The sequence below is a fragment of the Nicotiana attenuata genome, unplaced genomic scaffold (assembly GCF_001879085.1).
Source record: "Nicotiana attenuata strain UT unplaced genomic scaffold, NIATTr2, whole genome shotgun sequence".
NCBI classification, from domain to species: Eukaryota; Viridiplantae; Streptophyta; class Magnoliopsida; order Solanales; family Solanaceae; genus Nicotiana; species Nicotiana attenuata.
This window is the reverse complement of record NW_017670832.1, coordinates 266,149-279,768: the sequence shown is the minus strand read 5'-3', so window position 1 is coordinate 279,768 and position 13,620 is coordinate 266,149. Positions and strand designations below refer to the sequence as shown.

At 35.9% G+C, this 13,620-nt stretch overlaps 1 protein-coding gene across 2 annotated transcripts; it reads right to left on the bottom strand.

Moving 5' to 3' along the window:
- Positions 1-300: 300 nt before the first annotated feature.
- LOC109243747 (putative 1-phosphatidylinositol-3-phosphate 5-kinase FAB1D) lies at positions 301-11,070 on the bottom strand. 2 transcript variants are annotated; one of them, XM_019410728.1, is made up of 13 exons: positions 10,765-11,070; positions 8,203-8,433; positions 8,079-8,112; positions 7,366-7,950; positions 6,765-6,909; positions 6,339-6,674; positions 4,551-5,390; positions 4,017-4,348; positions 3,618-3,744; positions 3,338-3,490; positions 1,525-3,087; positions 1,166-1,432; positions 301-1,007 (listed from the first exon to the last, which is right to left on the bottom strand). In XM_019410728.1, exons 2-13 carry the CDS (start codon positions 8,351-8,353, stop codon positions 624-626), a joined length of 4,917 nt encoding a protein of 1,638 aa, XP_019266273.1. In that variant the 5' UTR covers positions 8,354-8,433; positions 10,765-11,070; the 3' UTR covers positions 301-623. The 2 variants fall into 2 exon arrangements, with proteins under 2 accessions (XP_019266273.1, XP_019266272.1); XM_019410727.1 differs by having other exon boundaries at positions 8,203-8,426.
- Positions 11,071-13,620: the final 2,550 nt, after the last annotated feature.

Below are 13,620 nucleotides of genomic sequence, written 5' to 3'. Positions count from 1 at the left end.
CTAGACACTAGAGAGGTATTCCTTTTGTTTTCTTTCTTCAAAATTTAGAGGCTTTTCTATGTATGTGTGCATGTATATGCGTGTGCGTGTAAATACATACACACACACACATATATATTATATATATATATATTATATATATATATATATATATATATAGGTTTCTTCAGTAACCACAAAGTGCTTTTAAAATCATTGCTTTGGCTTTCCTATGTTTGTTATTTGATCTTTGTCGCTAATGCCCATACCAAAATAACACATGCACAAACAGACACACAGAATACAGATAAATAAGCAAAATATTTGAAGGAATAATCCTAGAGCATTGCAAAATATTCATATCATGTAAAGTCCAAGGGATGCCTTTTTTTTACAATTACTCAGCAGACTTGCTATATTCAACCTAAAATGACCTTAAAAGAATCAATAATGAAACCATCCCCATAAACTTGCTATAAAAACCGCAGAAATGAGAAGGGGGGCATATATATGTATAATATATACCTAGGTGCTAGGACAACGAGCATCCTAGCAGCTATGTACAGAAATTAATGGCTGGATAATATGTAGCTACTATGGTAAGGAAATGAAACCACCAAAAAGAAGAAAAAAAACAATAGAAATCAGGTAATAGTATCGTTTTGGTTTCCATGAGCAGTTGATTGGTGCTCATGTCTGTTGTGCTCCTCTTGAAATTTAGACTTAGCATCTTCATTACTACCAGCTATGCCACAACGTATGGAAAGATTTGAAGGTCTTTGGGAGCACCAATTTTCCGGAACACTTAGGAAATGTGTGTCGATAAACTTTCTAAATCTCTTTTTATACTCCCTTGGGGAGATGACAGTAGGAAGCTGATTCTTGGGAACCACAAGCGAGGATTTGACCCAGTTCTCAAGTTGTTTGTCCCATGTGTACTGCCTGAGGTAGTCAATGATGCCACAAACAAGTTCGCGGCGCTCAGTATCCACTCCAACAAGTAAAGAATAGTCCATCACATTGACCGACTGTTATTCAGAAAATGATACCAGTTTAGACGCTAAACCATAGAATTGCAAGGACACATTGTTTATCATAAGCAGAAGTCACATGCCTTTTAGCACAATTATGATTTGGTAAATATGAGCTACAGGTATTTATTAGTAGGATGTCATGCAAAACTTACATTGAGGAAGCCACAGTCATTCCATACGGCTCGTTGCAAATTCCTCTTTGATCTCGTTCCAACATATAAAGGAGAGATGTTCATGTCATTCACAAAATTTTGGTCCAAAAGAACATCTCCTGCAGTATCGCCAGCTGAATTAAATCGAGCATGCAGAGCTCCTTTTAGATCATATTGCCTAGTAATATTTCTTCCAAATGAAAGGTTCTCCATCACCATGAGATCATGTCTTGTCTCTTTCCCACTTTTTGTTGGCCTTACAATGACCTGCAAAACACAAAAACTGAGACAAAAATCCAACAGGAGCATTTGTACTGTTCTAATAGCCAGAAAATGAAATTTGTAGCTGATTAACAAACCTGATAAATTCCAAGAACTTTTGCAAGGCAGGTTTGATTGCCCTTCTCGTAGCACTGTTCCATGTACTCAAAATAACTATGACCAAACTTCAAGAACGAGTCAAATTCTGCTCTCAAGATTTCTTTGATGATGAACCGGTCATCGAGAGTTTTGGCAAACAAGGATTTACTTTTCCCACCTTTCGCATCCCACTTCCTACACCTACTTAGAGAAGCAATATAATCAACTTCAGATGGGCAACATCGACCTCGCAAACGAGAAAAATGGCTAGCATAGAGACACATAACTGAGTATTTACGCTTCCCAGGCAATTTTCCCGAACCAAAGGAGATTTCAGGATGAACAGCAGCAGAATTTAACATATCTAACCCATCTAAACTAGATGAGCGTGTTTGTTCTGAAACTTGGGAAGACTGAATCCCCTCTAAATCTAAAGAACCAGTTGAGGAGAAATGAGGAGAAGTCAGTGAGAATAATCGCATTAAGCTTTTCGAACTCTCATATGCATTACCATCCATTCCTCCATCTTTCCTTCCATCATCACCAAGATCTTCACACACAATTGGCAAATCCTTCAGCCTTGCTAAAGCACAAGCGATGATGCTTGAAACTTCATCTTCATAATCAGACAAAACGTACTTCTCACTTCCAATGGGAATGTGCAACTTTGCACCCTCATCAGTAACAAGTTTGTAAGCTGTAGTTTCTACCGCATGGGTTGTGATGGGTCCTAATTTTGGGGGGTAACCTCTTTGCAGATCCTTCATGTATTCACGCCGAATTTCAGGGAATGGAGCCCACCACCCTTTATCATTCTCAATATTGTCCAATTGAGGATCCATAGAATCTCTGCCAGTCCTCCCATCAACACTAGAAAGACTTAGTTTATCCGACTGCAGAAGAGTGGGTGAAGGAAGATTCGATTGTAGATTATTTTCGTCACCAGAATGTGAACAATTAGATTTCACTGCAGGATCCTCGACGGATAATCCATTTGCAGTTATTTTTGCTGCAGTAGATAACTCAGTAACTTCAGCAAAAGCAGATGAAATTGATGATGCGCTTTCTTCTCTAAATCCACTAAGATTAGCATCAATAGGAATTTCCGCAATGAGAGAACCATTTGCTTCGGCAGATACCAGGTTCAATTTCAGATCACAATTATGGTTCAGAAATTCACAACTTTCTTCAATGGTTTCTGTCCCATTGTTTTCCTCTGCAGAAGAATCCTCAGTGAACTCTATATTCAGATCATGAGAATCGTCCAAAGTTATGTCACCTCTTCCCAGATTAGCTACTGCCTCATAATTAGTATCTCCTTCAACGCTGCACTTTACTTGTTGCTCTTTGTGGCTAATAGGTTCAATATCTGGCACTGTAGATTGCTTCGGGTTGATGCCTTTGGGATCACTATCTGTATAATAAGAAGATAGCAATGAATGAAGACGGCGATCCCACACACACGCCTCAAGCAGAAGATCAAGTCGTATTCTGTTCAAGCTTAGAAATTTATAAACCACAACATCCTGACTCCCATTCTTAACTACATTTTGTATGTCAACCTGAAATAGAATCCATATATGAGAAAAAGAAAAATAAGTTTCTGAAACTGAAACTTAGAGACTCAATTATGATGGACAAATCCACCATGGTTGATCAAATTAAATCCTAGAACAGCAGCAAAAGGGAACTAACCTCATGCTGAGATCTCTCTTAGATACAACCATGGCAATGCCTCAATCCAACATGGTTCATCAAATAAAATACTATAAAAATAGGTAAAATCCTAGAAGGTAGCAGAAAGTATCTAACCTCGAACTGAGATCTCTCTTCCTTCAACATGTTTTCAATTTCAGAAAAATCCTTAATTGATCCTTGAAGATTTAGCGCTGTTCCAAGACGAGACTGTACTGCCTTCAGAGCTTTTTCTACATCAAGAAACATCATAATCCCTTTCATGTGCACCTAGTTTAAGAAAGAAAAGAAATCCTAGGTCAATTTAAACAATACGACATGCAGATTCCATGTTCAGCCAAATATACAAAAGCATGGGTACATAAAAACAGGATCCCACAATCGTAAGAGCACATACATCATCAAAGTCCTGCTTAAGAAATTCTCCTTTAACGGAACTGCTAAATTCCAGCTCCTTGGGAGGAAGAAACACGGAATAAGTAGTTACAGTAGAGTACTTGAACATAGCAACCATTCGCCCTAACCTGCACATGTTTACGGATGACATGAATATCTTCAGAGAGGACAGATGAAATACGATAAAAATCCTCATGAATCAACATGGCTATTTATCTCATAAGAAACAGATCTGACGATCAATACGAAAAATAATGATGTCAGATCAAAGGGAAAGGGGGGGGGGGGGTAAAAAATAGAAGCTTCTGATGGATAAATAGCCACTGGATACAAATGTATAAATATAACAAACTACTACTTCACAAAGAAAGGAAAATGGAACTATGTTAAGTGGTCATACCCAAAGAAGTAGAGGAAATCCTTATCAAAGGAGTGACCACAGGGAGACAGTCGACTAAAAAAAGAGGAATTTGAAAAACTGAGCTCCAAAAACTTTCCAAAAGAAAAACCGCGTGAGCAAGTGGATATTAACACTCTTTTTGTGGATAATGAGCTTCCACTCTGGGATTTGCATTTACAGCAACGACTCCATATCCAGAGTTTCCCTTCACGTTCACCTCGCAGACCCTTGTCCATGGGAAGATGCCGAACTTGAATGGTTAGGAGCTTGTTGCGATGCGCATAATGAAAAATGTGAGCTTCAGGGGATTCACCACAGGTCTTGCACTGCTTCTGCAGAAAAAAGAGCTTCTTTGTGAACAACATAAGCAAATGTTGCCAGCTCGAGAAAATACAAATTAATGCAATCCCTTTCAGCGATATTCCATTAGATAGATTTGGATTATTAAAGCCACCTCAAATGATGTGAATTTAACTGAAAGGACCTTAATGCAAAGAAAGAGTTTGAAGTGGAGAAAAGTTGAGTTATAAGCACCTGATTTAGCAAATTATCCTGCAAAAACTTTTCGAGGGGAATATCAAAATCTCGATAGAACTTAATCCGCGAAAAACGGCTATGCTCACACATAGTCCCTCTTGAAGCATTCCGGCGGGACATCAGAACCAAAATACTCTCAGAAGCCAATGACGATGCCATGTCATCCTTCATATGTTCTTGGTCTTCAAGCTTTTCACCAGATACTTGTGATTCCAAAGATTCTTCCTGCGGCAGAGGTGGAGTATGATATTGCTCCTTTTCAGGTGCATTCACCTCATTAGAACTCGGTTTTTGTTCTGCATCATTATGATTAATCAAATCAGGCATATTAGAAACTTGAACATCAGCTTGTCCCTGATCATCTTTCGTGGCTCCATTAAAACTAAGATATGAGGACATGGATTGACGAGAGGTGGAGAAGAGAGGAAATTTATCCCCCACAATCCTTCTGACAGAGGACGAGATAGATGATAATCCAGATAGAACGACTGGGTTGTATGGCTCATATGGTAGAGATTCGCTTTCTGTGTCTAACTTATGATTTATTTCTTCACGGAAGCCACTGGATATTGGAATATCAACTGTAGAGGATGAACTGGTTTCAGCGACATGCTCCTCAGCATTAGATATAATTCCTTGTCCATCAGTAACCGATGGTGTTTCATTACCAAGTGTTAGATTCACCTCCTGGCTAAGAGGAAGTGTTGAGAACATTGCTTTTTGATCCAGGAGGAAAGAAGTCTCTAGGATTAAATTGTACGCCACGGCAATCGCATCATCTTTCACTACACGTTTAATCTTCTTCAATTCAACACTGTTAGATCCCATTAACAAAATCTGCCCAAAAAGTTAACATTCAGTGGACAAACAACTAAATGCTCCGGATGTAGCAGACAAGGGATAAGGAAACACCGAGTAGACAATCCATGTGACCTGAACAGGCTAATTCAGTAGCATTTTTTTCAATTGCTCATGGAGTCAAATTATCGTTAATATTGATGTTCTTTTTGGTTAGTCATTTGGGCAGTACCAGATTAAGGTAACTCCATAGTTAATAGCAAAACCAGTTAGCTAAGAAAATAAACTTAACAAGTTATGTTATAATTTCAAAATCTTCTGAAAACTCGTAAATTAAGAAATAGTTTGAAGTTTTACTCAGCAAGACAAAAAGGAAAGGGAAGCATCAGTCAAAATCTGGCATCAAATAGGAACTCCCAAGTATAACAGCTCCCGCAATTGTTGAGTGTGTATGTGCACGAACAATGTTACTACAAAGAGAGACATCGATGTGCCAAACTGTATTTAATTTTTCAAGGAGTCATAACACCAAAGTGAAATTCAGAATGCTTATTTATCAATGCATAACAACCTCCTTCAAAATGCAATCCGATCTTATAAAAGAAATCTATTTCAAAGCAATTGACGATAACTAATTATCCAATTACACAAGCTTATTATGATACACCAATTATTTCGGTTACAAAAACTCATTGCCACCTTGTATATGCCATGTCATCAATCTTTTTCTTTTCGATAAGTTATGCCATGCATCAATCTTAAGAAAGATGTAACAAGGAATTTGACAATATGGCTAATGAGCACAACCAAGTGAAGATTTGTAAGGTTCACAATGCAATATTCTATACTTTTTGTAGCGCACCGGAGAAAGACGCATCTCCTTCCAACTTATATTCAGAACAAGTTAACAGATAAATGCATGATCCCACTATCAGTAACACATTAGAAATCATCAATCAAAACAAAACAGAAAATAAGCACACTCACTGTACATCCCAGACGAGTAGGACAGCCCTCAATAAACATCAATGTTTTGCTAGGCTTTTTCCCGGCATCACCAGAAGTAGAATGTTCTTCTACAAACTTTTCGAAATGAAAGGAATCACACTGCATGAGCTTTTGGCCAACCAATACATCAGCAGATAATGAACCTGTGCAACGAGCAACCTTCTCCAAGCGATGTTGTTTCATATCAAAGACTAAAGTTAATCCTTTCTTCAAAATAGACTCCTGTATGCTACGAGAAACAGCATTCTCCACTAAAACCACATTCGGTTGGTATCTTTCTATCATATCGAGGATAGATTTCTCACTATCTATCTCCTGGTAACACAAATAAACAAAAAAAGACAATCACTAGCCAAAGAATATGCTCATTTTGGTGATTTGACACATCGCAGAATTGTTGTTTACCTGTTGCATGGACTCAAATGATGACAACTCACTTGAAGAGAGCCCTAGTGCACCCTGGATCAAAAGCAACCTAGGTTTGTCGTACTTTGTTGGCATGTGCTTGTGCGCAGCATGTTTTTTAAAGACCAGCCCCCTGACAAAACGACTACAAAAAACAAATCCGTTAAGCCTGGAGAATTTGGTGATCCCTCCATCCCAAAGTCTTAGTTTGAATAAGCACTTATCATTATAAATTTTACAATCATACTGCATGTTACAGTGAGTAGACCATACGAGGTTCCTATATGTATAGAAGCTTGGGTGTCTTGCATAGAAAACCATGCCCTTTTGTAATGTTTTTCAATTTTTAGTCATCTTTTTGAAAACCCTTTGAAGTCTAATTGTTCAGATGCCGTTGTACCTCCGTTTTCAAAATTCCAAAAGACTGTCAATTTTTGGAAGAAGTGTGATAATGGACATTAATGAATGCATGGCAGAGGAAACCAAATGAAAAGGAGAATTGATGAATGAACACTGCCCAATATCTAATTTTCCTAGGTTTGAATGAATTTGGAATGGAGTAAGTATAACATAGATAGGGGAATAGTGGCTAGAGTGATACCTTTGGCTGGGAGAACCAGTTGAAATGCATTTTATCTTCACATATTCTAAAGGATTCATCTTTCCTTCTGTAGCATCAGGCTTCACAAATGAAGCAGCCTCCCATGACAAGGAAGTGATTATATCAAGCCAGTTATCACCTTCTTTCCCCGAAGTGGCGACACCAACAGATTTAAGAAGGTCACTAACAAGGGCCTTAAGCTTCCCATTCATTACTTCTTGCAATGCCTTTTGCCTTTCCTCTTTAAACTTATAACTACCAAAACCTTCTTCACCGAAGCTGATTAAAGATGCTGGCCTGCCCCATATCCGACCATCACTACATTCATCATCCTCGTCGTCATAATTAGCCACACTGCCCTCAATATCATCATCATCATCTTCTGGTTGTGGGGGCAGCCAGAACTGGGCATCAAATTCATCATTACAAGAGGTTCCAGCTTCGTCATCATCATATCTTTCCCTTCTACCATCCTTGGGTTCCTCGGAATTACCAGTTCTCATTAGTTCTACATCCCTTCCTATGCATTTAGCAGAACTAGAATCTTCTTGACTGCTGTCTGTACTACATGCATCTACATAAACCCTGATAAAAAGCCAAAAGGGGAATCAAGTCAAAATAAGTAGGCTCATTCATTATTCAAACCAGAACACTCAGCCTCTCTACTAAACCTCCACCTAAGAAAAACAATAACATAACTAATTACAACTAACCTCCCATCTGTGTTTGCATCAACTGAAAAGTCACCTGAATGGTCACAAAATAAGGAATCAGCTTAAAGTGTATGATAAATGTAACTAATATGTCAAAGTATGAGATAAAGAAAGGAGAGCGTACTGCAACACGAGCCATAGCTGTTTATGCTTTGTAATGAAGCAGCTGGATTGATCATCCGACTTGCATTCTCTTGTGTTCCGCTGCAAAATTGGCACAATTGTTCAGAATCCCTGCAAAACTTTAAGGAATTTCCACTTTCCAGTTTTTCCATGCTTCCACCGGGCTTTGTTTATTGAGCACCACAGTATACACAAATTTTATTGGACGCCAGGAATATCTTAGACCTGCAAACTTACCACAGCCAAGTCAATAATGTGAAGTGAACAACTTAAACAAACAAAAATAGAGTCATCCTCTCAACAAAAAAAGAGTTATATGATGCGGCAACCTAATCTTTCATATGAAGACGACCAAGTCTATGAGAACGCTTAGCCGTCACCATGTATAAAGTTCTATAAGAAGCTCTCTCTATAATTTTTTTTCATTGGCCAGTTTCCAAGAAAGTCCCACGTTTATATGTCATAGTTTTTGAAGTATAGAACATAAACAAACTGAAGGAGGATATCTGGGTGTTATAAAATGATAGCAAGTATATGACAGGCTCCCACATATTCCAGATTCCACCATGCGTATCTCGCCACCTACAAAAGCTCTACCCACCTCCTCACTAGTCCAGTCACGTCTCACCCTTTACGACACTCCCTTCTGAACCCTATTACCGCTATCACTTTTGCCATGTGTGTTCTCTTGTCTTGGAGTTGTATTAGAAAAATAAAGAAAAAGTTTACTTACAAGACGTTAGACATGCTTGGAATAGGCAATCGTTCTTTTCAGTTGTCCAATTGCCAAGTATTGAACTACTTTCAAGTTAAATCACAATAATTTTGAACTTATGATGATCAATGCACCCATTATCATATATCTTTTTGACTCTTATCTTATATGAAGTTATTCCAAAACATTCAAACTTTTCTAAATGGAGGGGATACTTTATAGGCTTCGACAGCAAAACGGGCATTGCAACAAACAGCTTCTGAAAATGAAGATATAGGACGGAGAGGGTACTTGTGAGGCTTAGCTTCAATTGCTAAATAGGCATTGCAGTAAACAGCTTATGAAATGCAATTGCTGAATTCCAGAACACTAAACGTGGAAATGTAAAACTGTTTACGGGAAATTATGAAGAAATAGAATTTGTTGTCCAAATCAAACACAATCAGCAGTTAAAGATTTCCTAAGAACAAACACCATTAAGGAAAAAGAATACACTCGCAACTGTCAAAACAATGATATAAATATGATAGAACCGACAGAAAACAAAACATTATAGCATGACAGTTCGGTGGTTTCAGTATAACAATGACTAGCCACAAACAGGGATGTAATCTTGATCTTGAATCATTATATTAAGAAAAACATAAAGTGGATAACAGTTACTATCATTCTCTTTTTTTGTATATAAGTAGGATAACAGTTGCTACAATTATTTCTAGCTTTAGGCACAAACCTATATACCAATTACCATGAATTAAAGAGCAGGAAGTAAATCGGGATTTCCCATTCAAAACCATTTGCACGATACAAGAAAAACAAATATTTCTTTATGATAATAAGGACCACCAAAGGTTGTGGTGGGATGGATAATCTCGGGTTAAAATCCTGGAATAGAAAAGAACCATATAGGCAGCGCCAGCGTTATCAAAGGCGAAAAGCGCAAGAAAGCTCTAAGGTATATTGGGGCTTTAAGCGCAAAGCATAAATAAAAGGCGCAAATGGAGAAAAACTACAAATATGTATGTGTAGTCCAAAACCAATATCTATAAGCATGAATACCAAATATATGGACTAAGAAATTGAAGAAAAATTACAATAAAGTGAAATATCAATTGTTTAGTGTGGCATCTTCAGGATTACGCTCATTGGCAAGGAAAAGTATGCCTTAAAGCTTTGATGACAACGCTGAAACGCCTTAGGCGAAGCGCTCAATATGTTTTGAGCCTCGCTTCAGGACTTAAGCGCACTTTAAGCACGCCTTTGATAACACTGGCGCTTCTCCGCGGCCTTATGCGACAAAAATCCGAATTAGTCCGGGTAGGAAATGAAAGCAAAAGATTAAGACAAAAAGGACAAAAAGTAACACAGATTGAAAAAAAGAAAATCCCTGCACTGCCAACTCGTTTAAATAATAGCCGCCAATGAAAATCTAGAAAACTTAAAGCTGTCCTAGATTTTCTAATATCAACACTTCTTCATGAATCACTAATTAACAGAATTAGTTTGTCAGTAAAGAAGAAAAAGAAAAAGAGATTCTTCTTATATTCATTAAGAAGTTTGCCTCGAACTTATATACTGTAAATTCTCCAAGAACTTACATACGAAACAATTTAGAGAGCGGAAAGAAGTCATTAACCAAATTGCAATGCCGTAAACAAAAAGATTAATTCACAAAGACGAAAAGAGAATTGGTAGTAACCCCAAGTCCAATCTGATCAACATGAAAAAAAATCTGTACAATAGACCCTAATCAAAGAAAATAAAAACATCATGGACTTAAAAAACAATAAATATTAACAATCAGCAAAACAGAAAGCTATTAAAGATTTCAACTTAACAGTGACTTACAGTTAAAAGAACCAAATTGACATGTTTATGGTGCCCCTCCAAATCAACCCTATAGCGAAAGATCTTTACTACCCAGTTAATATTTCCCAATTGGGTATCCCAAAAATGGAAAATCTTGGAAAAATTAAAGAAAGTTTAGGAGAGGGAGAGACAACATTTGATTTTAAATGAATTTTAAGGAAAGAGAAGAATGAAGAATTTTGGAAAACAATCTTTTTGGTCCAAGGTGGGACCCACTCTTGTTTACTGCTTTTCAATTTCTTTTGCTTCCTTCAATGGCAAATTTCAGTGACATAATACCAAATATTTTTGAATTATATTGTACTCCTCGTTGTTATTTAGATTTTCAAATTTTCAAAAATTCAAGAGGCAAAAAGATGAATATACACCTCTGTATTCATTTAAACTTTCTTGAAAAATACAAAAAAAGATGTTTCTTTTTCACACTTGTTTGTGACTGGTTACATATGGATATCCGAATGGATTTGATTGGCTTCTAGCAGATTTTGTTAAAATTATTGGCTTTTTTTTTGCCTTTATTGTCATTGTATCCCGTTAATTCTTTACTTTTGCATTATTTCTTTACTTTCTCTTTTTATAATCAAGAAATTTCTGAGCATAAATGAACCAAAATCAATGAATAATAGGTCTGTCCCTTTATATTTTTGCGCAAGGATTCGAAACCACTTTATTGTCATTGTATCCTTTAATTATTTTTACCTAACCAAGTTTACATTTTTTTTTGTTTTTGGTTACAACATCTAATTTGTTTTTACTCATATTAAAAATTCAAACATACTGTTATGGATAAAAATATCGTTTACTGATTGGTATAATAGGTGTATGAAATAGTTTGATTCCCATGCTGAAGCATCAAAACTATGTAGAACTCTTTATTTAGCCGTTTCAACAATTTTAACGTACTAAAAAGTCAACCGAACACAATCTAGAAGTTGTGGAATAAATTGAAAATGCTCCAAAGCAAAAAAAATAATTTGAACGTAGATTAGACTTAGACGTCTTATTTTAATAGTGAACTGATTACCCAATCACTTGTTAATAATGGGGAGAGGAAATCTTGTTCTTTATATATATATATAATCACCAAGTGGTCTTATATAAATAATCGCCTTGGATTAACTATGTGTAGTAACGAGTTCAAAAACTATTCTAGAATTGAATTTTCTTGTGTTCAAAGAGGTGAAAGTATTTAGAAGCCGATGTTCAATGGCAATTTGGCAGAAATTTTATGGGGCGCTCGCCCCTATTTAATTTAATGAGTAGTTCAAATTTTTATTTTTATTTTTGGACAGTGAACCTTCCACGCTCAATTTTTCTCAGATCTTCCTTTTTATATGGCTTACTAGGGGTGTACATAGGTCGGGTTGGTTCGGATTTTACAAGTATCAAACCAAATCAACTGTGTCGGGTTATTAAATCTAAAAACCAAATCAACCCAATAAAACTCGAGTTTTTCAATCTCAGTTTTTCTCAGGTTTTCTTGGGTTTTCGGGTTATTCGAATTTTTTTGGGGGTTTTTCCGGTAAAATCTTCGTAGAACAAAACATATAACTTGTGCTCAAATATTTCTTTAATCCTAGTAAGATACAACTATATAAAGTACTTTCTAAGAAAATAATACAAAATATGAGATGTGTCATGGCATTATCCTAAAATATTCAACAATAAAGACAATAAAATTATGTAATATAAATATTGCTAATTAAAAAGTCATAATAAAAATAAGCATAATCTAAAAGTACTAAGTCATGCTAAAATAAGTAGACTAATAAGGGAGTATTAATTACATAACTAAACGCTAAAGAAAAAATAAAAATAGGTTATGTATTTTTATCTAACTTATTGCAAACAAAAAATAGATATTCAATACATTCCCGTTAGTAGTATTGAATTGAATGTCTTTTGTTAGCATTAGTATTGATTTGATTTTGGTTTGGGCTTTTGTTAGCATTATTTAATTTACTAATATTAATGGCTATAAAACTTATNTATAATTGAATTGAATGTCTTTTATTAGCATTAGTATTGATTGGATATTGGTTTAGGATTTATTTGAGTTACTAACATTTATGAACTATAAAACTTATTGGAGCATCTAAAAATCTTGAAATAATACGTGAAAAGATAAAACTATGAAAAAGCTTAAGAAATATTTATACTATACACTATAATAAATATTTTTATGTATTAAATATATTTAAAACTTCTATACATATAATGTCGGGTTGGTTTGGTTTCGGTTTGACTTTTTTTAGTTAAAACCAAACCAAACCAAACCAAACCAATTATGGTCGGGTTTTTTTTTCCAATACCAAACCATAATCGGGTTTTTTTCTCGGTTTGACTCGAATTATTGGATTGGTGCAGTTTGTCGGTTTCCTTTGTACACATGGATAGACTATTAAATTATAAATAGTGTACTAAGAAACAAAGGGGAAATAGGTTCCTTATAGTTATACCTACGCGTGCGTAGACTCCGAAAAACATGGTTCAATGCCCCTTCTAAGACGGCATTTTTGTCCACCCATGCAGACAATGATACATTTATAATTAATGAAGTATATTTTACAAGGGGATATTGAATAAATGACTTATTGTTGACAAAATCTACTATACTAACTATTTTTGCCTCATGCTAATCTACTACTAACTATTTTTGCCACATGCTAAACAATCTTCGCATAAAACAATCACTACATACTAGTGGTAAAAATCTGGACTATTTCGCCTAGTTCAGGGTTAATTTGACACTTCCATATAAAGATGTCCCAGTAGACCATAGTCCGTCAATTTATTTGATTCTTCCTAAATATATTACTAAATATACAAACACTG